This window comes from Sylvia atricapilla, chromosome 7 (genome assembly GCF_009819655.1).
Source record: "Sylvia atricapilla isolate bSylAtr1 chromosome 7, bSylAtr1.pri, whole genome shotgun sequence".
Taxonomy (NCBI): Eukaryota; Metazoa; Chordata; class Aves; order Passeriformes; family Sylviidae; genus Sylvia; species Sylvia atricapilla.
The window spans coordinates 32,834,396-32,859,316 of record NC_089146.1 but is presented as its reverse complement, the minus strand read 5'-3'; the positions used below and the strand labels follow the sequence as shown (position 1 = coordinate 32,859,316).

General features: G+C 45.3%; 1 protein-coding gene and 1 long non-coding RNA gene across 2 annotated transcripts; one reads left to right on the top strand and one right to left on the bottom strand.

Moving 5' to 3' along the window:
• Positions 1-662: 662 nt before the first annotated feature.
• On the bottom strand, positions 663-13,264 carry LOC136363719 (histamine N-methyltransferase-like). The gene is made up of 6 exons (XM_066323169.1): positions 13,072-13,264; positions 12,125-12,177; positions 8,321-8,428; positions 4,822-4,952; positions 4,184-4,277; positions 663-1,921 (listed from the first exon to the last, which is right to left on the bottom strand). Exons 1-6 carry the CDS (start codon positions 13,206-13,208, stop codon positions 1,566-1,568), a joined length of 879 nt encoding a protein of 292 aa, XP_066179266.1. The 5' UTR covers positions 13,209-13,264; the 3' UTR covers positions 663-1,565.
• A 21-nt stretch (positions 13,265-13,285) lies between these two features.
• On the top strand, positions 13,286-13,706 carry LOC136363720 (uncharacterized). Its single transcript, XR_010744032.1, has 2 exons — positions 13,286-13,398; positions 13,547-13,706. It is a non-coding gene; the product is annotated as an uncharacterized lncRNA (long non-coding RNA).
• Positions 13,707-24,921: the final 11,215 nt, after the last annotated feature.

The following is a 24,921-nucleotide window of genomic DNA, read 5'->3' as shown; positions in this document are numbered from 1 at the left end:
TTTCTTTCTTTCCTGCTCTGGCTTGTGACCACAGCAGCTCACAGATATACTGAGGTCTTCTAATGCAGGAGCCTGTGCACAGAACTGGGTAAAGTGGTAATAGATTTAGTTCTATCCAACAGAGAGTTATCATGGAAATATTCTAAAATCCACCAGAATTAACATTTGAGCACCAGGAGAAGTTTGTGTTTCAAATAACTAGCCCTAAAATAAATATAAACAGCTATTACACCCAATATGATCTCTTGAAATCGCTTCAAATCATTAATAATCTATATTGGATCAGAAATGTGTGTGCAAAAATAAAACATAAATCCTTGCAGCTAAACTATTACCTCAAGTAAACCATTTCAAGACTGAATCAAATTATTTCAATGGCAGAAATCGCACCTGTCTCAGGGGATAAATTGAGTATTCAGGCTGTTAAATCCATTCAAGCGACTCTATTGTATCCCACTATGTATTGTGCCTTGTAGAGAGAAAACAGTTCTGAAAACTATAAAATCATTTAGCAAAACAAATGCATCAACCACAACAGCCTCACATGGAGAAGGGGCTGAGGAGGTGAAACCCCTTCATGCTGAATTCCCTGGATAGTGAACAGATTTACCTGATACAATGCCATTGAAAATGAATTTAAAAAATGCTACTGGAATCAGTAATTTTGGTATCAGAGTTTATTTTTATATTTTCCTTGTTACAAAGCTCACAGGCCACTTCTGGCCCTGACTGCCAAGCCAGGTGAAGGCAGAAGCATTTTTTAGTTAATTTAAAAAAAAAAAAAAAAAAACAAGCCCTGTGTGGCTGCAGCAGCTGATTCCTAACAAAGACTTTGCATCAGAGCTCACCACTGAAATCCACCTCTCCAGGACTGCTGTTACCAACCCTGTGCCTCAACCATCTTCCCTTGCTTCTTCCCTCTTGTAGTGCCACTGTGGACTTGGCCCACAAATGGCTCTGCAGATACATCATCATAAAGTAAAAATACAGAAAGGGGAAGGAGTGCCATTAAATGCCTGCTGAGGCACGAGCAGGCAACCATTGAACACGCAGGTGTGAGGCCACTTTCACAGTAGCTGCAGGTAGGAGATCTTGAAGTCACCAGCTCAAGAAATCCCATCAAAGATCCACCCAGTGGCTGGTCACTCTGAGCCTGCACTCCTGCCAGCTGCACCAAGAAACTGCAGTCTGCTTCTTTAGTTCTGTAGAGAGCTTTTAAATGAAGATGGTGGAGCCACATGTAGTTCTGGATTATTCCTTAGGAAAGGGTTAGGTTTCTGCAGTGCCTGAGTGGATGGTCTGAATTATAGCTGATTACACAACATCTGTATAATTCAGCACAATTTACTGCCTAGGGAGTTACACATTCATAGATTAGTGTAGGATTAATCAAATGTAACAGCAGCTCGCTTATAACAACAGATGTTAATACTGATTTCTTAACAAGCTCTAAAAATTATTATTAGTGCAGAAGCAAATTAAACCATTTATAAAAGATGTAAAAATGCATTTCAGCTGTTAACAGTTTGTATCTCTTTGCCTTGGATCAAGCAGAAGAGGTTGACTCAAGGCTCAACCACTATGACCCCCAGGCTGCTATTGAAAAACACCTTCCCATCTCTGATTTCACTGCACCCAGGCTTTCTTAACTCTTCTATTAGCTGACGCTTTAGTTCAGGAGGGGCAGTTTTAGTAAAGTCAATTGTTTCTGTCAGGAAATCCAGCAAGAGCTCCCCATCTTTGTCCCCTTCAATAAAGCAGCTCGTTATGTCCGTGTGGGATGGGAGCTCATAGAGCTGATACTTCAGCCCAGCTGCATCCAGCATCTTTGGCAAATCAGCAGAGGAAACAAAAGAGCAAAGATCTTCTAAAGGGAAGGAAGACCCATACTTCTTCCACACCATTTCCCAGCCGCTCTTTCCTAAGAGATAAACCACCAAAAAAAGCACTCAGAGTTCAGGAAAAACACGATTTGAAGGCAGTTTTGATTTTCTAAGGTTTTTAGCAGTTGTCGTCATTGCAAGTAGGATCTTTCCAGAGCTGGGGTGTGTCCTGGGGCATGGTGGAGTTGGGGCATGGTGGAGTTGGCTGGGGTCTCCCTGCTTCTGCTCCTCAGGTTTGGGGGCTACAGGAGGGGTGGGCATCTGCCCTGGTGCTCCTCCTTGAGCCTCCAGCTGAGGCCAGAGCAGTTCACACTTGTGTACCTCTTCTCAAGAGACATCTTATAAAATGTCTTTTTCAAAAGTCCCCACATACATCCTCACATCTTTTTTTTTTTTCCCCACTGGATCTCTGATTCAGTGACTCTAGTATAAGTCATTTTTCAGAAAGATTACTCAGGGTGACTGAACAGGATGAAAATAACTTGGAGCCTAATGAACAGCTCTTGAAAGTTACAACAAGAAGTCTCCCAAGGTACTAAAACCAGTTACCCGTGCTTTTGCTTTATCTGTAAACAGTTACTTATAGTCAAATAAACAGTTCGGCGTTTAGAAGAGAGGCTACGGTATTTTCTTTCACCTGGTGGAAATTGAGTGCAGAGCACTAATTGCAGGAAATGTGCTGGTGTCAGTGTTGTGTGACTCGGTGCCATCTCGGAGCCGAGCAATTATCCCCTACCGGAACGCAGCATTATTATAATGGCTCTGGGAAGGCTCAGCGTATGGCACTGCTTTTGTTTGCAAGGTGCTGCCGACAGATCCCTGCACGTCCTGCACTCCTGGGGCAGGGGGGACAACCTCCTCCGCTGACCCCAGCCCTCTCCCACCAACCCTGCTCCCAGGCTGCCTTTTGATTAACTCGCCCTGATGTCTTGGCGTTGGAGATGACATTACCTTTCATGAAAGGAGCTTTGTTCTGATCATCTTTCAGTGACTCCTTTTGCTTCAGTGCTCATTTTCGTGGCACTTCCTTCCCCTCTCTATTCTCTTGTTTTCCTCAAGGTTTTTCCCTTCCTTTCCTCTCTGCTATTCTGAGTCCTGCTCCTCTCTTCCACTTTTTTGTTGCCCCCAGCAATTTCTGCTCCATCAGAAAACACGGAGTCACCTGGCCCAGAGAGGACTTCAAATACTTTTCACGAACTCGGAACTTTAATCATTTTAATTTTGAATAGGCACACATTATTTCCTGTATCCACATTTTGTGGATATCCAAAGGGACAGGTTAAGCAACTGGAAAAGAGTTTTAATTAGCTATATGCAGGTAATCAGCAATAGTCAGATATTATGATGTATTCTCATTCAGCCAAAGAACATGAACAGGTTTTTGAATATAATTTTAAATACAGATTTCTTGTTGCAAACTGCTTGAAAACACTTCAAACCAAAACTATTTGGGGAAAAAATGTAGTTGAATAAATTCAGGTCAGAAGTGTCATTTCATAGTGGATCCTTCATGAACAAAATAAAAGGAATTTCATCACGTTTGCAGACGTGGGCAAGTTCAGTGAGAAATTAACCTTAAACCTCTGAACAAATAATGCTTAATATACCTTTCAGAGTTGTTAGAGGTGACTGTTTACACAGCTGAAATTTCCATAGCTTTTGAGGCAAATTAAAGACTTTCTAGAGTCAAATTAGACTCCACCATCACATTGTCTCTGGCATACCTTTCCTTCAGTATGCAAAGGTTGTCGCTTACTCTGCTCCAACATTTTCCTGCTGGATTGACCACAGAGCATCTCTATGAGATCTGAAACAGCCCGAGAACGCTGTTTTGTACCCAAAATGATGATATTAAGGAAATGGGCAGTTTGAAGAGAAAATGAACCATATGTGCTCCAACACCTGCTGTATGGCACTTCCGAGCCCCGCGGTGGCTGTCTGCTTAATGCCACAAGTCTCTGGGAGAGAGAAAATGCAGTGCCCAGCCTGGAAAGCCTTTGCCAGCAAACAGCAGAGGCTGAAGGGGCTCCTGTGAGTGAGAGCTGCGGGATGGAGCCTCTCCTGCTGCGGGGCCTCTGCTGCCATCCATCACTGGACAGGCTGTAGGATGGGGAAGGGCAGAGAAGGGTGTTTTGTGCCCATGATATGGGGTTTTTGGCTCATAAATCCTTGGTGTTTACAGCCCACACAGACATTGTGCAGGTTTCAGGGGATGTCTGTTCACCTCCATGGCCTGTGCTACACACAGAGGTCCTCACAGCCCTTTCCTGACTGAGCAGTGCTGCTGGAGCAGCTCTCACCTGACACCAGGATAATGAGGAGCTTCGCCTCTGAGTCCAGGAGGCTGTGGAAATACCGGACAGTTGCAGGGATATCTTTCACATAATAAAGCATCTGGAAAAAGCAGAAATGCTTAGAGACTTACAGTGCCGTGACTGTTATAACTGGTACCACGGTCAAAAGGAACCAAATGGGGGCAATCCTGACAGAAAAGCAGGGACAATGGGGCACATGAGGAAGGTGTGGCCAGTGGGCTAACACTGCAGGCTCGGGGCTGTCATGCCCTGCCTGCTCTCTGGCACTGCCAGGACCCAGCTCATGTTCATTCATTAACCTGAGATAAAGAGATTTGCCTTTCTTCGGTGAAAGCTCCAGTGAACTTGGAAATACAAAGGCAATTTCATGGAGAGGACAAGGAGCTTTTGAAGACACGAGCTGAAATGTATTCTTAGTTGACTGCCACCCACAGCCTGGTTAATAGGACTACTGTGCTCAAAGCTGCTTTTCATTTTTGCAGTTCATTTATGCTAAAGCACTTCAAATTACTGGGAAGTAAACTCACCTTTCTTCCTGTACGAGTGGATAATGAGGTCACATACTTCATGCATACTTTTAACAGCTGAGTATTTGACAACATTTACTTTGCAGAGACTCTTACCTGGATCATGTGAATGAAGTCCCATTTTTTAGTCTTCTTTTCTGCATTCATTCGACTTTCATATTCATTAGCTGTCTCCCTGTGCCAGGTAAACTTTATGTTCTCGAGGTTTGATGCCTGAGCCACATGCTCTGAAATAGAGGAGGAGGCAGGACAGAGTTATCTCAATTGCAAATACGGGGCTGATATCCACTCAGAGCTTTAATACATCCAAAAGCCATATTTAGGTAGAGAGTTTTGGCACCAGTTTAACACAACAGTGGAGTATCTTGAGCCCATATGTGAGGACAAGGCTGTAGAGGACAAAATCTTAAGAGAGTCTGATGCTTTCCCTTTGCTCCCTTGTTTGGGCTACTCTGGTGTTTACCTGAGCTAAAAAAAAGAAGTAATTTCCTCCCCATGACTGGCTCAAGCTGAATTAAAAGATGTTGACTGGGATGAATTGTTACAAGGCCACAAGCAGCACATTTCATGGTGAATAGAAGGACTGAGGGGACCAGCCACACAAAATCCACATGGCCGAGCAGGAGTCAGGCCACGGTGGAGGATTTTCCCCAAATAAAAACCAGTGCTCAAGGATGGATCAAAGCGGGGGGTTCTTGAGAAGAGAAGCACAACTGAAAGGTTGAGAAAGGCAGAGAGAGTGAATGTCTTCTTCTAAATTTGTGTAACTGGGATGGTAGGAGAGGGAAGGAGCTTTGTTCCTAAAGCAAGGACCCATCTCTTGACATTCAGCTGACTCTGCTTTGAAACAATTTTTCAGAAGCCCACAGTTCTGACCAGCTGCTTCAGGCAAAAGGGATTAAAGTGTTTTAAAGCAAAGAGCTTTAAAGAGTGACACGTGACGTGTCTTTAGACCTCAATACAATGCACATCAGCATCCGAGGAAAACAGAAATTTGGAGAAGTGGATTCAAAGAATAAGTTACACTGAGAGCCTGGCTGATGGCTGGATTTCCTTTGTTTTTATGGGAGCAAAACTGAGAGATAATTTCATAACGTAGGGGATGCTGGAATACTAATGTCCATCTGCTGGCATATGGAGCTCATCTCACTGCGTTGCTGCCTGGCGCTCGGGATTGCTCCAGGACAAAGCAGGCCCTGATTCGGTTCCTGTGCTTCACTGGAGTTAACATCAATTTAAAACTTACATGGCCCAAAGGCAGGCTGAGCCTTAGCTACAGAACACATGTTCAGAGCAGCACTGTTTGCTCAGACCAGTGCCTTTACAGCACTAATGAACGATGTTTCTTCTTTTGGGCTCTGATTTGGGCACATCCCCGTCAGGCAGATGAGAAATGCTCCATCAGTGCTTATCTCCTCTCTTCTCTGGCTGGAAATGGACCACCCCTTTCAGATGCTGCCACTGTTACTCTGTTAGCTTCCATTTATCAGTGCCCCAGCAATGGCAGTTCAGATTTGATTTGCTGTTCTGAACTCAGAAGCAGCTCCTGTCCCCTCACCAATAATCTGGGACAATCTGGTTCAGTTTCATTGTTGGTCTGTCTGCAAGGAGGAACTGAGAAGAGAACAGAATTGCTTTCCAGGCTGGGCCTTCAAAGTCCAAATTCTAGGAAGTGCAAATTCTTTATGGGACTGTGGTAAATTGCTGCCTAAATATTCATCTGAAGCCATTATGAAAAGTTTTCCTACCTTTTCCCCTGGGTTCACCCCACATTCTTTAAGCAGTCAGAAGCTAGTTGTGAACCTGATGGGTGTCATCAAAACTGGGCTGCCCACAGCCGTGCCCTGGTGATGCAGCTCAGTTATGGGGCCACCAACACTCCAACTATGGCCACCAAGGGGTTCCACCAGGAATGAAGGAAAACCACACCCAAAACCAAAGCCACAAGTCTTTGAGAGAAGCCTCCATCACATGCCACAGCCTAAGAGAAACCTGAGCTTGTCACCACTGCACATCCCAGTGGGGAGTTTCTCTCATGAGCTTGGCTTCTCCTTCCCACAGAGAAAGCATTTGGTGGGGCAGAAAACATAACTACTGAATCCTCAGAGGTGCAAATAATGTTTCTAATTCTCTACAGAAAATCTTAGGCCTCAGAAACCTAATTAATGGTAGCTACTGGGAACATGATTAATTACCAAATAAGAGAGTTTAAAGAAAGAAATTCAGATGAATATTTAATTTCTAGTTTAGCATAAAACTTAAAATAAGGACAACATTTTGTATTTTTTTTTAACTTTCTTCTGGAAAGAAACTCACTGCAGCAGGATTGGACTACCAGTTAATTGGTTGTAAATGGTGGGGCCACTGGGAAGATTCAGAGCAAATCCAGTCCGCTGTAGCCCAGACAGGACAGAAATTCTTTGTTGAAGTGCACAAACTGTCTTATAAACAGAGAAGATGCTGTGTTGCCCACCCTTCACCATTTCAACCTGCAGTAACACAAAAGCTCTGGGGATTTTGCACAAGGCATCTTTTAAAAGATCAGGTCTGTGTTAAATTGAGAAAGATATAAAAAATTCGGTTTTTCCTGTGAGCCTTTGGTGCTTCCAGTGATTCTGAGTTACCTCACTGCAGGGAGAAAGGGATTGTTGCTTTTTTCCCCTTTGACTTCCACAAGCTGATTCACACTGGGAATGTTTCATTTTTAAGGACTCAAGCAAGAGCAAGATTGGAGATTTACAGCGTGGTTTTACAGGCTGGTATTTACTGTGGTTTGGAGCGTTTCCAGCAAGAGACTCAGCTGATGAGGTTCATTCATTGCTGTCACATCCCTGCAGCAGCCTCTCTCTGGCCAGGTGTGCTCTGCTCAGGGCTGGTGTCACCTCCCTCAGCACCACCATCACCTGGTAGGGGCTAATCCAGTGATAATCAAACTGCTGCTATTTAATGCTCACTTGGTAGGGCAATTTGATCAAAGTACCCTCGTTAACACTCAGTCTTCCTCGGAAAATGCTTTGTTTTCCTTCATGAATGCTGCTTAGACCTCTGGGCTGGGGGGAAGGAAAGAAGTTCTGATCCCCAGAGCACACAGCAAAAGTCTTTCCTATCACTCTGCTTTCCGTGTTTTCTAATTCAAAGCCTGGTAACTAATTTAGAGCCCCACTGTGAGGTTTAGTTATTTGTTGGAAACGATTTTTAAGATGTGAGAGAATTACCATGAGACACTAAAATTTTCCCTTTGATGCTGAGGAAGGATCCTGATTCAACACAAGTTGAAGCAGAAAAACTTTCTGAAATGCAGGGATTTCACTCCATTCCCATGCAATCACCCATCACTTCCCACCTCGTTTAGCTTTTAAAGTCTGTCTAGTCAAGCATTTTCCATGCAGAGTTCTTTGCAGTGTGAAAGAATAAGATTTTAATGAAAGTGAACATTGTTGAGAAGCAATGTTGGCAAAAAAATCATGAAATTTTGAATTTTTTTTAAGAGGCAGTTCTGACAAGAAGACATTTGAATATGGGGTCGACCACATTTCAACTTTTTCATGGATGTAAAAAAATGAATGTAAACTTAATTTATGTAATGAAAAAATACCTTTGTACTTGGAGATTTGCTCAGCACTTGGCTCTACCACGTCGTTGTTGATGGTGACCCCAGGATACCTGGCTCGTATTTTTGAGAGGATCTGCAAGTCTATCTCACCTAAAAAAGCAGGAGACCCAAAACAGGGAATGAAAACAAAGCTTAGGCAAAGGAATTCACCACCCTCACATGCCCACCTTGGCAGTTTGATTTCTGCCAAGGTCCAAGCAGCTGCTTTGCATTCTCAGTAGGTTGTAACTGAAGACTGAGCTCTAGGACTTGAGAAAAAATGTAAATATTAGTCTCAACTCTCTCCATTTCTCCTCCCTGACTGGCACCACCAGGGCCAAGGGAAAAGCAAAGTCATGCTTGACCTCTTTTTTTCTGGACATGGTCTAACCTCGAGGGGGAGATCCTACACAGCTCCCACAGTGCCAGTTCTGATGGCTCCAAGTCACCAGCAAACTTGGCAGGATTTCTTTGGAGTCAGGAGGAGCAATTTTGGCCAGGCACCTCACCGGTTACAAGGTCATGGGGGGAGGGAAAGGGAATATGTGTTTACACTGGAATCAGAGACAATATTCGTATCTGTTTTTCTTTTAGTGTCCTGTGACTTTTCCCAAAAGAATGATGAATAAATAGAGCACATACCGTTTGTGTTTGCCTAACCCTCGTTTACAGAATACCCCAGAGATGACTGTATTTCATGTTTTTGAGGAAGAGTTCTCTCTAAACACTGCTCATGCCAGCTGTAATTATTCTATTGATGGAGGCACAGGTAGATCCAAGAGTTCAAAATTTAAAAATAGCTCCATCGTTCTCAGCCATCTCACCCCATCTGCAATGTAGGAAACTCAGGGGGATGATTTTTCTGACTGAGGCATGGGTCCAGGGACAATATCTTGCTCAACTTTCTCCAACTTCTACTTATTGTGCTTGGATAGATTTCAGGTGGAAAAAACCCAGCAGAATAAATTAGGGTAAGAAAGAGTGAAACAGAGGGTAACTGCAGTGAATAATAGATCCAGGGGTCATGTTACAAGTAAATATTGAGCTTTGTCCTGGAAGATTTACTTGTGCTTGCACAATACTCCATGTTATAAAATTCCCTACAAACTAACAAAGGTTTATACTGAATGGAAGGCCACCCAGCAAAGTTATGGAGTGGAAGACCACCCTGATGGCCAGGCAGGCCCTTGCTGAGGGGCTGTGGAAGGAGACCTGCACAGCCTCTGCCCACCCTCATAAATTTCAGAGCCCCTGGACTCCCACCACTTCAGCATTAGCTCCATTGGGCAGAATATCAGAGGAGCAAAAGAAAAACACTGGGCATTAACTGCTCATTAGTGCCCAGAGGTTATAATATACAAAATGAGGAGGAGTTGCATTTTTTCCGACTTATGTGTCTTTCTTAAATCAACCAGCAACACCAACATTCACATGGAAGCACGTTCTTTGAGGGAGGGAAATTGAATTTCTGAGGTAGCAGAAATAGCTGCAGCTTTGCTATTGCTGCAAGCCCTGTACTCTGTAGTCTGCCATGGTAAAATTTGGGAACACAGAGTTTGTAATGGACTACTGCAACAGTTTGATTTTTGGTTGCTTTATCAGCTTTCCATAAAATGATTTAGTCCTTTGAAAAGGCTGTGCAGGTCCTGATTAAAAAAAAAAAAAAAAAGGCAACAAAAAACAACAAGAACAACAACAAAATTTGTATTTCCATATGCAGATAGGTCAATATATTCCCTTCTGCTCTTGTGTGGCCAAATCACCCTTGTACTGTTTTTAACCAAAAAACCCACCCCTTTGATTCATAATTTAATCCACAGCCTTAACTGACTTCACTTAGCTCTTTTATATGCAAACAAGTGTCCCGAGGCATTTTACAGTCAGATCGGTGGCAGCTTGCATTATCAACAATTTGGCAATTAGGCTATCCGAATTATTTAAACTCTCCAACACAATTACCTTTTAAAGGCTACCACTATGTTCGCCATTAAGTTTCTAATTAAACATTTTACGTAACGGGATGGTTTATAGCCCAGTTGCTACTTTATAGCAGCGCTGATGACTTTTATGGTTTTTAAAGGTACAGAGTGCGGCGCGCTGGAGTGTGAATTTAATAAGGCTGTGGTGAAGGCAGGCGCGGTGTTCGGGCGGTGTAATGGGAGGGGATGCTGCAGTTCATGGCTTCTTGTCTCCCGAGGTGGAAAAGGGGAGAGGAAACGCTTTCCTTCCGTGCCTCCTCCCTGTGAAGAGCGGGGCCAGGCAGCGGCTCCATCACTGCCCTCCCACACCAGCCAGGACCGGCTGGAGGGATTTGGGAATCGGCTCCCTCCCGGCCTCGCAAGGACCCGTGGTTATAACAAACCAGTGAGCAGATGGGGTTGAGTGGTTTGGGGATTTTTGCATCACGAAGTGAGCTTTGCCTACCCACTGCTGATTGATGGCAAGCTGGACTGTCTCTGGCCCAAGGAGTGAAGGAACTCACTAAGTGTTCCTGTTAAAAACTTTTCCTTCCTTCCTTCCTTCCTTCCTTCCTTCCTTCCTTCCTTCCTTCCTTCCTTCCTTCCTTCCTTCCTTCCTTCCTTCCTTCCTTCCTTCCTTCCTTCCTTCCTTCCTTCCTTTTCTATTTTTTCTTCCATCCTTTTTTCTTTTCTTCCTTCCTTCCTCTCATTCTCTCTTTCGTTCTCTCTTTCATTCTCTTTCTCTTTCTCTTTCTCTTTCTCTTTCTCTTTCTCTTTCTCTTTCTCTTTCTCTTTCTCTTTCTCTCTTCCTCTCTTCCTTTTTTCCTTCCTTTCCTTTCTTTCTTTTTTTGGAAGGATGGTTTCCTTTGGGGAGCAGTGTTCCTGCTCTGTCACACTGTCTGTTTTATAACTAATGCCCACCATTTACATACAATTACTCTGTGGATGAGAGACTGACAGAACCGAGGTTAGTCTTTGGTGATGGTATGAGTACAGCATTTAAACTAGATTAACCGCTCATATAAAATGTAAGTGTGGTGACTTAATGAGCAGAGAAGGAAACATAGGTTTTGATTATGGGGACATTTAGCCAAGAATTTAATGAAAATAAGCCACTTGATCGTACTGGTATTGTTTTTTTCACTCAGTCAACTTAAGATAAAGCAGCAAAGGGTAATTTTTTGAGATTTTTCTGGATTTCTTCTGGACCTTATGCTCAGTTCCAGTGTTTTGGGGGACAGCAGTACATTGGTACCGGCCAGCAAATACCTACAGGAAAAGCAGAGCTCAGCCATGGCTCTCACACAGCAGTGATGGGAGTTATCACCTCGGTAAATAGTTACAGGGAAGAATAGTTGTAATTCAGGTAAAACTGCAGTATTCTGAGGAATCTAAGACATTAGATTGTTTGGGGTTTGGGTGGGTTTTTTTGTTGTTTGGTTTTTTGGGGGTTGGGTTTTTTGTTGTTGTCGGGTTTTTATTTTGTTTTGGTTGGTTCAGTTTGGTTTTTTGTGCAGAAACTCTATGGAGCTCTAGCTTCTCTAGAAGCTCAAGCTTCTCTCTGCCTTTGAGGAGTGATGGTGTAGAAGTCGAGTTTTTTGTGGGGGACATAGAGCAATCAGAGTGGGGAGGCACAAGCTGTTTTCAGATGTGGTCACACACCAACTAACACCACCTGCCTCCTGGAGCTGACTTATCAAGGAAAGACTTATTTCCCATTCTGCTCTTCTCACAATTTTTAGTCCTTTATTATAAAAAAAAAAAAAAAAAAAAAAAAAAAAAAAAAAAAAAAAAAAAAAAAAAAAAACCACCAACGAATAAACATGTCAGTACTGAAGTCCATACATACCTGCTCCACCACCAACACTGAGAACATTGATTGTAGACTTCCCATTTCCAATACTGAAAAACATTATTTATACATTTTAGGAGAGCTGCCCTGTAGAGAGGGTGCCATGCATGATGTGAGACACTGGAGATCCCATTAAGACTAAAATTTGCAGGGCAAAACCCAAATGTACTGTGTGTGTACACAGGCACACCTGCGAGTGCGATTCAGATTCAGAACTCTTCCTTTTGGATATTCATAATTTCCAATTAATTTTGCACTTTGTGGAGGTGGCATTTTGCTTTTATTATGAGTGAATAAAAGCAGAAGCAAGTAGAAGACACACCTTCTCTGTGTCTGTGCTCACAGAAACAGAGAGTCCTCTGGGTCTGGACCAGCAGCTTACAAATTATTTGTACAAGTTTTGGATTATGCAAAATGGAGAGGGAAGAACATAATGCTCCCTAAAATCCCTGAGTGAGGCTTTGGCAGGGCCATGACACCCTGAGCCCTGAGAAGAGCCTCCCCAGAGCCAGGATTGATACTGGCTGCTCCCAAGCCAGGCTGCAAAGTGAGGGGTCCAGCAAAGGACACACATTGGCAGGGAAAGCAGGAGCATCATCCAGCCATCCTAGAGAAACCCTAAATATTACCTGAAAAGATTACTTTTAGAAAGCTGCTTTCAATCAAGTTCTGATGCTAGAATGTAGTATCTGTTAGTGCGTTTCGGAGCTGATTCGGGGCCAGCTGTGTTTGTGTGCGAGGGAACAAAGCAGCCTTATCTCCTCCTGGCTAGGCAGCCTCCGTCCCGGGGAGCGTGTGCGAGCGGCATCTGCAGCCGAGCGCTATCAGAGCCCGACAGGCGGGGCCGGGAACAGCAATCTGCCTCTCGCAGGCAGCCCCCCGAGGCCAGCAGCGCCGTGGGACAGTGGCTGTCCTTCAGCCCAGGAGGGTCACCTCGGTGTTACCTCGCTATCACGTCCGGCAGCTGCCTCTCCACGAAGTCCCGCATGCTCTGGTGCTCGGTCGACCTCTCCAGGAAGAGGCGGAATGACTGCAGGTATCTGTCGGGATTGGTGAGCAAGTTCCTCATGGGTGATGCCATGCTGGCCGTCAGGACGGGACGGGCTGGTCCCTGCGGCTCTTCTCTCAGGGCTAGAGAAGGATTTAAAAGTGCTGGAGGGGAAAATCCAGCCTGCACCCGGACTTTGCTCCACGTCCCCGGCCCTGCTGCTGCCTCGGAGTGTTGCACAATCTTGCAGTTGAAGCTATAAATGGGGTCCAAGCAGCAAAGGGTAATTTATCATCTTTAATCTGTGCAGAGCAAGTGCCAGCATTTTTTAACTGTGCTGACACAGGGCTCTGTTTAAACACAGTAAAAGGATCTTTAGATGGTTCTTAAATTAAAAAAAAAAAAGAAAAAAAATTCCTCCTTTTGTGAAGGCATGGAGAGGCTCCAAAGGCTGGGTCTGGATTAGAAGAAAGTGCAACACTCATCTCCAGAGAACACTGGCAGATGTCTCTATCTGTTTTTTTAATCTTTTGATGTTCTTAAAGAGAATGCTGATGGTGGGGTGAAAACAATAAAGACCTCATAAATGCACTTTATTTTTCTAGTTCTTCTGAAGATAATGGTACAATTCCCGTGGGTTAAGTAGCTAATTCACCAAAGCCACGTGAGTTACTGGAATAGATGTTGTGCTAAACCAGGCTTACAGGGAATCAGGAGTAGGGAAGGCAAAGTCTGTTACCAGGGAAGTGTCAGACTGTACCTTAAGAAGTGCACAAAGATGTCTTTATCCTCTCTTAAACTGCAGTTTAAATTCATCACATCTTGTCCAACCTGGCAAGGAGGAAGGGGAACCCTGTCCCTCTTCACAGGCCCCATGTTTAAGGATATGCCACATTTCCTCTGTGTCTCTTACCATCCCCTGTGGCTTTCCTGCAGAGGTTACATCCCAACCACATCTTGTTATTTTTACAGCTCCCTGTTGACTGTCTCCAGCCAAAACCAATTGATGCTGAAGTGCAGCACAAAACTCCCCTAAGCCACTGGTTTTCCTGGCTCCCAGCACAGCTGGGGTGGCTCCTCTGGCTCCACTGAGACCCTGCACCCACTGCCTTCACTCACCAGCCTGAGCACTGGAATTCAAATCATGGGCTTTTTCCAGGCTGCTTCTCTCATCCCTTTGAATTACAAATCTGGCCTCTGTTGTGCCCAAGCCCCTCCCAGCTGCACATCAAATAACACAGTCTGGTCCCTCCTTCAAACCACACACAGAAACAAAACCAGCAGGCTCAGGTCCATATTTGCCATCACCTCCCTTTTTGGCAGTGAGCTTCTGACAAATTTTCTAACTGTGCGACCAGTTTTCCACCCACCCAATACCTGTCTCATCAAGGCCACATCTTCCTCACTTGTTTATGGGAATGTCATACACAATGGTGCCATCTCCTTCTCCCCTGTACACCAGCAGAAAGATGGCCTTGGAAAAATTTCTTCTTGATACATCCACATTGCCTGACCATCATCTTATTCTCTTTCTGCTGCATGGAGGACCATTTCTAGGAACTATTCCTAGGGACAGCATCATGCTGAGCAGCTGCCCAGCTCCCTTCTCCTTCCCCCTTTCCAGTGACAACAGCAGCTGCTTGGCTTTGCCCATTTTCCTTCCCTGCCTGTGACAAAGGGAACATTCAAGTCGTGGCATGTTTTGGTTTTGCAGCCTGTGGGCCGAATCTCCTCACACCCCAAAGGTTCCTGCAGGAAGGGCCATGGTGAAGCTTGGGGACAATTCTCCTCCTCCAGTGTGTGCTGCTACCAGAGCCACAGGCAATGGCTGAGAATTCATAATCAATTAGCAATGCCTGATAATTGCTCTCCTTGGGGCAGTCTCAAAGACCACGGGTGACCTCAGCAGCAGGTCCCAAGGCTGATTTCCCACCCATGCTGTCTCCAAGGCAGACTGCCTTTGGTACACGCCCTGCTCCCCACCTTCTCAGACAGCAAGGATACTTTCAAGGGAAAAAATAGCAAAACTGAGCATTTTAAGCAGCACTAATGAAAAACAAGCTGGTAGAACACTGGTACCAAGTGGATGGGAGAGTTTTTAACACTCTGACTGAAAACCCCTCCTTGACCCAGATGAGCAGCACTCAAACACCCAACCAACACCTGAATTAACCTGGGAATCCAAGTGGGCATTTTTCCAGAGATAGTAAGGAAGAAAACTCCAGGATGTACCTTGGATGAGAATTACTCACTGCTAACCCACGCTGAAAACACAGTGGTGTATTCTGTGTTTAGCCATTCCTTTGCTATGCCTGACTCCTCGCTTTTTGTTTTAAGTGCATAAGGAGGCTTTGCTGTTTGCCACTAATATACTTTTACTACCTTCAATCTTGAAAAAAATATTTTGCGGTTTAGAAGAGGAGATTTAGATAATCGACCCTTTTGTCTGTGCCTCCTTCTACTTCCCATGATTTAATTTGCCAACATCCCCTGCTCAGCAGCCTCTAATGAGCAGCTGAGATTCATTTTCATGTTGGGTGCAGTTCAAGGAATTTGTCTCATTTCTTTCATTATACTTGTGGCTGTTGGAATTTGCCCCATTTATTTCATTCTGTGGGGTTTTTTGCTGTTTGAATTGTGGGCAGTTAACTTTAAAAATGAATAAAGAGAAGGAAGGAAGCGATTGTTTTCTGAATTAAGCTGATAGAAACTTGTAAGGTAGTAATGTTCCCTAGGGCATGTTCCCTTCAGTGATAATCAAAACTTCACCGTGGCTCTCTAAAAAGACTGAGGAGTTTTGAAAGCGGACACGATGCTGCAGATACTTGCTCGGTCCCTGCTTTGTGCCGGCACCAGCAATGTGAAACCTGCTTTAAACTCACCACAAAACCCTTTAAACCCTCCCGGTGAAGCCAGCAAACAAAGTGAGCGCGGCCAAAGCTGTCCGCACAGGGAGTTTGGGGTTCTCAGCGCAGGATTCCGTGCGCCGCCGACGGCCAGCGCGATCCCTCTGCAGGGAATCTGCTCCATCGACACCTGCCGTACTCACCTGGGCTGTTCCTGCCCCTCGGGGATGTGCGAGTGATGCTGCCGAGCTCCTGGGATGTGCTCCCAGCCGGCCACCTCGCAGTCCTGCCACCTTTGTGTGCAGCCACTGCCCCGTGCCGCCGCGTCCCCGTCCGGCCCCATTCCCACCCCCGGGGCCGCGTCACGGGAGAGGTTTGGCCGCCGGAGCAAGGAACCTCCCAGGGACACCTCTGCCCTGCCATACCCACGTCCAGCCCTGGCACTGTCCCCAACAGCTGTCCCCCAGGACACACCTGGCACGGCCGCCCTGCCGTGGGGACATCCAGGCACAGAGCTCTGCCCCGGTGTTAATTACAGGGAGGGTGACAAATGAAGCCCTGCCAGGGGAATGTAGAACCTGCAGCTCCTGACAAATTGGGAATAATTGTCTCAGTGTGAGGTATATGGCGATGGGCAGCAGCATTTGCAGTTTGCCTATAGAACCCTTCCACTATAGATAACTTTGCTTTTTTTAGCTGGTTTTCTTGCCAGCAGATATCCTTCTTATCCCTTACTTTCCAGAGCTTAAGCAATGGGAAGCATTTTCCAAGTTGTGTGCACCCTCTGCAGCCCTGTTAGGAGTGGTTTTATCCCAAGGAATGTAAGTATGGATAAAACCATTGGCCCGTGTCTGCTATCACATTGTGATTTGGTGTTCAGGACACCAGACATTTCCCCTATGTGTGTCTTAAATTATTCTTTGTTTCTCCGTGTTTAGCAAGAAGGAAATTTTTTTTAAGTTAAATGAAGAAGTTTTTCCTCTGGAGTTAGATAGAGAAATTATCTGTTCAAGGAGAAATGAGCTGTTCACACGACAAAAGTCATATAAAATAACACCAGTAATATTAATAACGATGCTTTCAAAGGCACAGTTACAGGGAGAATGGCTGCAGCTTGACATTTAGCTGAGAGTTTACTCAAATGAAGATTTCATATCAACAGTTAAAATTGCTCAGCCAGAACGACTGTGTGTGAAGGCAACACCCACTGCAATTTTTCCTCTCTCTGTTCACAGCACCATTTCCTCACCAGTCTGAGGAAATGAGATATAAAGCTCTTTACCAAGGATCTCACTAGGAGCAGCAAAGCCACAGTGTTTAGTACCTGCCATATTACATCATTCTGCACTTCAAAGAGTGATGCCAAATCCACACAGGCAGAAATGGGAGACCAGCAACAGTTTTGCCCTTTCAAATCAACAATCATGCCTTGCTTGCCCGTGTCAGGGAGCTTAGAACTAGGTGATCTTTCAGCTCCTTTTGAACCCAAAACATTCTGTGGTTGTCTTATTCTATGACTTTATTTTCTGGGAGTGCTTTGGAGAAAATGAAACCTCAAGTACGCCATCAGCCACAAATCAAGTCAGCTTCTACTGGCTTGCAGTGTGCCAGCAAATGTCCCTTCTGCAGCCTGGGAAGCCTGTCCTGGCTCTGGATTGGTGATAAGCACTGCTGTTCAAACATAGCTGAACAGCAAGGTCAGTTGTGTTTGGTTTTCTCTGCAGTTCTAGGAATCTGTATTGATTGCTATCACCAAAGCTGTGCAAGCTGGTCTAAAGAAAATAAACTCAGTGCATCTGGCCCACACTTTTTTTCCCCTCTGTAGAGCATTAAGGAAGGGTTTCCCAAGTGCCAGTTGCCATTTAATAGGAAAGCCTAAGTTCAGAGAGCCAAAAATAAAGATTACATGCATCTGGTGCTTTTAAGTGGATTAGGAAAATAAAAGGTGCTGCTGTTAATTTGCTTCTTTAATTCCCCCAGGGGACACATTTGGTGAGGTTTAAGCGAAATCCCAACCATTTCAGTGTGGTGTGTGCCCAGTGCTGCCCTGGTGCAGGGACCCTGGGGATTTGGGGATGCTGCATCCCTGCCTAGCCCTGTGCCCAGGGCAGGGCTGTGCTGAGCCAGAGGCTGTACAGCAGCAGAGAAGGACAAGGGCCAGGATGGAGCCCAGAATTGTTCTGTAAAGTGACACAGTGCAGAGAAACTGGCCACACAGAGACCTGACAGATCTATGGGTTTGTTCATTTAGGTGGGTGTACACTGTTTGACGTTGTAGGACCATCACAGAATCATAGGATAGTTGTGATAGAAGGGACCCTAGAGGTCATTTCATCCCAAATCCATTGCCGTGGGCAGTGACATTTTCCATTAGACCAGACTGCTCCAAGCCCCATCCAGCCTGGCCTCGAGCCCTGCCAGGGATGGGGCAGCCACAGATAGTTATTAGTTATTAGTTATTAGTGAAAAATCACCTACCATGCATCCTTTTATATACAGCACTGTCCTAGATAGCAGGAGGCTGAGTTATTGAAAGGAAATCCCACAAGCCCTGAAGGCATTAATATTTGGGAAATAATCACTATCATATATTAAGCATCTCTCTGTCATGGCAGCTCAAGGGACAATTCACAGCTCTGGAGATACCTGGCCAACTGTGAGGTAGAATAATACTGAAATACAAAGTTGTGAGTAAGACAAGTCCCTGTGGGAACCTGGCAAGGACACAAGTAGCTGTCAGTGGCCCCTTAGGTGAGTCCAGAGCTGGGAACAGCCAACATCTGCAGATTATTTCCTTCTCTGGAGTACATCTGTGTGAGTTTGGGGTGAAAATTTATTCTCTAGGCAGAAAGAGAAAGGAGTTAAAGGTTGTGGTCTTGGTCCAAATGAATCACTAAAATCTTTTCTTCCAGGTATGCTCCAAGTGATGCTGGGAGCCAGTCCTTGGTGGAGGAATGGGGGAGGGGGATCACGCCCTGCTCCAGGCTCCCAGGATGCCCACCAGCCATACCCAGCAGAAGCACAAGATTTCCTGTAGGCTGTGCTGATCCACAAGCTCCAACAGCCTCATCAGTCCCATGGCAGAAGTGGAAATAACAGAAAAAAATATTATCCACTGGTGATTTATAGGAGCTGTGGTAACTGGTGAGTCTGTGGATGCTTTCAGAAATGAACAGTCCTCTCTAAGTTAGCAAAAACCAGAGTACAAGCAGGATATTGGGACTAGCTGCTGCCTACGTGCGAAGACAGGAGATCAAGGCTGTGCAATTGATGATTTTATCTCAGAAGGGATGGAAATGCTGGACCATCACTCACGTGAATGGCTGCAGTGATCCTCCCCTGGGGGAAGATCCATCCCTTTGGAGCAGGGACCAGAGGCTGGAGTCACAGCTGAGAAAAGCTAAGCTTGAGAGATGGATCCATGTGTAATGTCCCCCCTGCCTTAATATAACACAGGACTACAGAGTATGTTGGTCAGATCTAGGAAACTGGAAAGAGGCAGGAGGAGCGGGAAAGGCTGCACAAGAACGATCTAATTTCTACCCTGTAACCAGATTTCAAAGCATTTGGAGATGGACCAAATATCTGAGCCCAAAGATCCAGGAGTTTATTTGGCTTACCTCTGGATCTGATGTAATCAGACCCGGCCAACCTGATAAAAGCAGAAGCGAGACGTTGCTTAATGTCTGAAGAATTATTTCTGCTGTCTCCTAATAAAGCACGCTGATGTAAGCTGGGGATGATAACAAGAGCTCTGCGCTGGGCTAGCAAAATCTCATTTTTCAGGACAACTGAACTGTCAGTGCCAAAGAACAGACAGGTTATTGCTCATGCTCCTCCAAGGTTACTTTTATTAAAATGGAAATTTCCCAAGCTTTGCATGCACACGTTCGTGGCCACGGCTGCAGACTTGGCTGTGAGGGGGAGAGGGGCCTTGCCACAGCCACCCCTCCCTCCTGCAGCTCCTTAGGGCAGCCCTTACCAGTGGAGGGGCCCTGGGGGAGCTGAGTACAGCTGTCTCTGCCCCGGGTCTGTGTCTGAACCAGCCCCATGCTCAGCGCAGCTTTGGGGTGAGCTTGGCACCTGCAGCAGCCTGGGGTGGGTGCAGTGCTCTCCCCCACAGCTGCACCCCATGAGTATCCCATAGGATCTGGGGGAGGATTGTCCCTCCTCCAACCCAGCACAGGCACCTTCAAACTGGGCCTTGCACATTTTGGGCTGACACAGCTCTGCACACCAGAGGGGTACAGCTCCCCGACCCCTCTCACTGCAAGGAGGGAAAAGGAAGAGGGAATATTTCATTTGGAAGGTCCCTACAATCATGATCTGCCTGACCACTTCAGGGCTGGCTGGGAGTTAAAGCATCTTGTTCAGGACATCAGCCAAATGCTTTTTAAAGAGATGATAATAAAACAAAAGATCGGGAGGAAGGAGCAAAAAATTAATACCTGGCTGTATTTCACTTTTTTTTTGTCATAATACACTGAGAAACTACAACAGGCAAACCCTGAACTTGGCTGCTGAGAAGCTATTTGTTCAACAAATGTGTCTTTCTATCTTCCCTAATATATACAAGGAACAGATTAAATTCTTCCAAACATGTGCCTTAGTTTCTTAGTTAAAATAACTTTGCTTTTCCCATTCCTGAAGTTAATTGAACCAAAAATTGTTTGTAGATACCTCATTATGGAGCACTCCAAATTTCTGGCTTGCAATTAGTGAAATAAATCAGTGCTCTATTCCCAGACTGAAAAAAAAAAAAAAAACCCAAAAAAACCACCAAATATTAGAGCCTTTCAATTAGCAATTTGAAACTGAAATTTTTAATTGAATTGATCTCGGAAAGAAATTCAATTTGAAAAATAAAAACCATTGGTAAGGCATTACTCTGCCTGGCTTTGGAGGTGGTGAAGGATGGTCACACCTTCACCAACAGATGCTCCACACCAGAAGGAGCTGGTAAAAGGAGATGCTGCTGGAAATCATCCAGAGTGTGCAGCTCTTGTCCTGGGAAGCCACGAGCAGCCATGGACAAGACACAAAACCCTCAGCTTCTTACCAGCCCTGAGTGCAGCTCATTTTTTCCTGGGGACTGCAATCTCTGCCAAGAAACTTTTTTCTGTGCTGGAGGAGCATGAAGGACTCAGCAAAGACCTGGCTCAGGTTATTGATATTACGGGACAGCAGACTTACGCCAGTGAAGAGGAGATGGCTTTTTTTGTGGGCCTCTTTTGCTGCTGATTCAGATTTTCTACACATTTTAGGAAGCAATATTCATTCACTATGAAAAAAAAAAAAAAACAATTCTTAGGGCATTTTACCCATACACGGGAATAATTATTTTCTCTTTTGAAGATGCAATGATATGAGGAGAGAACTGACAGAAATGCCCAACAACCTATAAATGAAAAATAACAACTTGGGCATTCTTTTCAGACACTGTCATGAGGGGCTGGTACCAAGCTGACTCAGTGGAGCTTCAGACCCACAGATGATAAAAGCATGAAGTGAGACAGAAGTCCTGCAGCTCTTAATACCTGCTCGTGTTTTAATTAATTTTCACTTGTAACAGCAATAGCTGTTTTCTCCAGAACAAATATTCCCGGCTCAAAAGATCACTGTCTTTCCTATATTTGTGCAACATCCACTTCCCACTGGCACCTTCCCCACGTTACTAATTTCCCCTTTCCTCCTCCTCTCGCTGTTCCCTCAAGAGCTGGTGCGACAAAGAAGATCCGAGCAAGCCACACTTGAAAAGCAATCAACCAAAATTAGAAGGGCTTTCTTCTGGGCGGTGTTTGGAAAGGCAGCATCCCCCTGAGCACATGGCACTGATGTGAGCCTGTGCCCTGCTCTGACATGGCAATGCAGGGGGAGCAGTGCCTGCCGTCACAGCATAATTTGACAACTGAATATTCCGCTTGGAACTCCTTGGCGTGGCTCACATGCCTCCTAAATCTCTCTGCTTGAAGTGTAACATTTTCATGCCCTTCATATCTCTTCCTGTGGGAACTTCTGTTAAGCTTTGGAAAGGGTTTAGGCACACTCACTCCCCCTCCAACGGCGGTGGCTGCTTACAGCTCTCATAATCAAAATCTTTGCATGAAGTTGTCTGTGTTGGAAACACTTCAGATGTTTATAAGCCAGCACTCATGTCAAAACCCCCACGTGTAAATTACCCTGACCTGGTGAAGAGTATCCTTTAGGCAAAATTTATTCCCTTCAGGCTTGGGGGATCCTGGGTTGGATGGCAGTGCCAGCACAGGGGTGGCACCTCCCTGGTGTCTGTGTAGTGCAGAACCCTACAGCACTTTGGACATTAATTACCATGGCAACCTTTATATCTAAAATGCTCCATATTCCTTCTTCTGAAGAGATTCTGCTTCCTGGGACAGAAGAGAGCACCCTAGAAATGGGGCTTTGCACCCAGCACCTCCACACCATCACTTGCCTTTTTTTTTTTTTTTTTTTTTTTTTTTTTTTTTTTTTTTTTTTTTTCCGTACAACCCACAAGTTTTTTGCCCCTTCAGCCCCCACAATGGCAGTGGTGGGATGTTCTCACAGGTTGCTGATGAGAATCTGTGCTCAAGGAGAGGGCCAGGGAGCTTTAGGGGTGCCTGTGTGGGAAGAGGGCTCAGCAGCACTGGATGCTCTCAGGGACATTGTGTGGGCCCAGGGATCCCCTTGGGGCACAGATGGGAGGTGAAGCTCAGCTCATGCTGTTTTTATTTCTCCCAGGCCTAACAATGGGTCAGAGGTGGAGGAATAAGAAAAATAAAGATCAAGAGATCCCGCAAACAGCATGGCTGGCCAGGGGGGCTGCTCTGCCGTGGCCTTGGCCTCTCCAGCCCTTCATCCTCAGCAAACACACCCAGCAGAGCGAGTTTTAATGGCACTGTGCAACTCACAGCCACAAAACAAACTGCAGGCAGGGCCACAGAAACAGACCGACAGTTTTGCAAACTGCTGTTAACAATGATTCCGCCTTATTTTATTCTTTTTTTTTTTAGTGGCAGACGTTATGATCAATTGCTGTCAAGTGCAGGTAGACCTTGGGACTTTGCCATTCCAAGTGGGAAGTGAGATAGTCTGTAATCCATCAGGGTCTGGTATGGCCAGAAAACCACAGGATTGTTTCAGTTCGAAGGGACCTTAAAGACCATCGTGTTCCAGCCCCCTGCCAAGGGCAGGGACACCTTCCACTGTCCCAGGCTGCTCCAAGCCCCATCCAACCTGGCCTTGGACACTTCCAGGGATGGGGCAGCCACAGCTTCTCTGGGCAGCCTGTGCCAGGGCCTCCCCACACTCACAGAAATTAATTTATTCCTAACATCTAATCTAAGCCTCTTTTAGTTAAAAACTATTCCTCCTTGCTTTATCACCACCTGCCAATGCAGAAAGTTGCTCTCCAAAGCCAAGCTGAAGCTTGGCTTTGAACACAGCCATGCTTTAATTTATACTACCTTTTTTTTTTTTTTTTACTACAGTTTGAACTAATATATTAATTTTGGAGCTGAGCACACCAGCTGCTGCCAAAAGACATTGCAAATGTGGGAATTCACAGTGAAACATCAGAACAAAAGCACTGCTTCCTTGCTAGTACCTATCAGTGGAGGTACATGGATCATGCAAAAGCCCTTGACACAGTGCTGTAATATTGCTGAAGTGAAAATGTACAAAAGCTTCTCATGGATAGTGCTGTCATTTGATTTTTTTTCTTTTTTTAATTACAACTTAATTTGGAGCCAACAGGAGCCTTGACTGGAAGCTCTTGCCTGCAGAGTCCATTTGTGCTTCAGCAAGAGATGCTGAAAAGGCCATCTTGAAGCTTCCCTAGAAGTGCTGTGGATTCCCCCCCTCTGTGAAAAGCCATTCCCAAAGAAATGACAGTCGTCTCCTCCAGCCTTAGACTGAAGGTGTATTCATTTGCTCTGAAGGCAGATGTGAAGAACTGTGTCTGAAGAGGAATGTCTTGGGAGGCTGTGTGTGGGAAGGAAGGGGCAGTGGGGGATGCCTGCAGGGAGCCTGGCTGTCAGCTTGTACGGAGGAGGCAGCTCAGTCCCTGCTGCTCCCTGATTGCATCCTTGGAGCTCCTTCCCCCGTTACAGCCCCAGCAATTGCCGTTCTTGCCGTGGTGTCTTCACCTGCCCTCCTTATTTCTTTCCATGATCCCTGCTCTCCCTTCCCTTTCTGCCCTGCAGCCCTGCAACTGCTGCTGGAAATAAGACTTTTTTCATACCGTTTCTATCTGTCCCCTCAATCCAGCTGGTGCCATTGTAGGCAGTTTCGAAGTGTCAGTGCTTCTTTCAAATTCACATCCTCCTGCAAGATACAGACACATCCAGCCCAGCCTGCTCACCCTCTCCTTTGTGCAGACTTTATATTGCAAGTTATTTAAACTCCCAGCTATTTTCCTGATTAAATAAACCTGGGACCAGTTACTCGAGAGGCATCAGGCTTTTATTAGAAAGCTACATTGTCATCTTGTTATTTTGATCCCTGCTCACCTCTCATCTTCCCACAGACAAAAGCCTCTGAGTTCCTTTATATATAGGTGCATTCATGCTTTTATTGAGCAGGAATCCTCTTTGCAATCTCTACCCTGGGATGAGCCTGCTCTGCAGATCATGTGTGGTGTTTCACTGGGGTTTGATTTTGTCTCTGCTCTGACAAGCCCTGGCAAAGTTAATGACAAAAGAAGTCAGGATTTCCTCCTGATTTCAGTGATGGGAGTCACCTCCTGGCCATGCTCTGGGTGCTTGTCTTCCTGTTGCAGCCACATTCAGATTCCAAGGGAGCTGGGAAGAGTGGGGGAAGGCAGCAGGGAACATCTTTCAAATTAGGATACACAAGGATGGGTACGTGACAAAGCAAAGTGAACTGGAATTGGTTACAGTGAATCAGTTATGAAAACAAATGGAAAAATAACTGGAAAAATAATAGTTATGAAAATAACTGGG

What these genes read in the sequence shown, in the direction of transcription:
- LOC136363719 (XM_066323169.1), bottom strand. Translation starts at nt 13,208, where the DNA reads ATGGCATCACCCATGAGGAACTTGCTCACCAATCCCGACAGATACCTG. An exon ending in CTGCCGGACGTGATAGCGAG is followed by an intron (nt 12,178 to 13,071) that starts GTAACACCGAGG and finishes AATGTTTTTCAG; the next exon opens with TATTGGAAATGGGAAGTCTA. An exon ending in ACTTCATTCACATGATCCAG is followed by an intron (nt 4,278 to 4,821) that starts GTAAGAGTCTCT and finishes TGCTTTTTCCAG; the next exon opens with ATGCTTTATTATGTGAAAGA.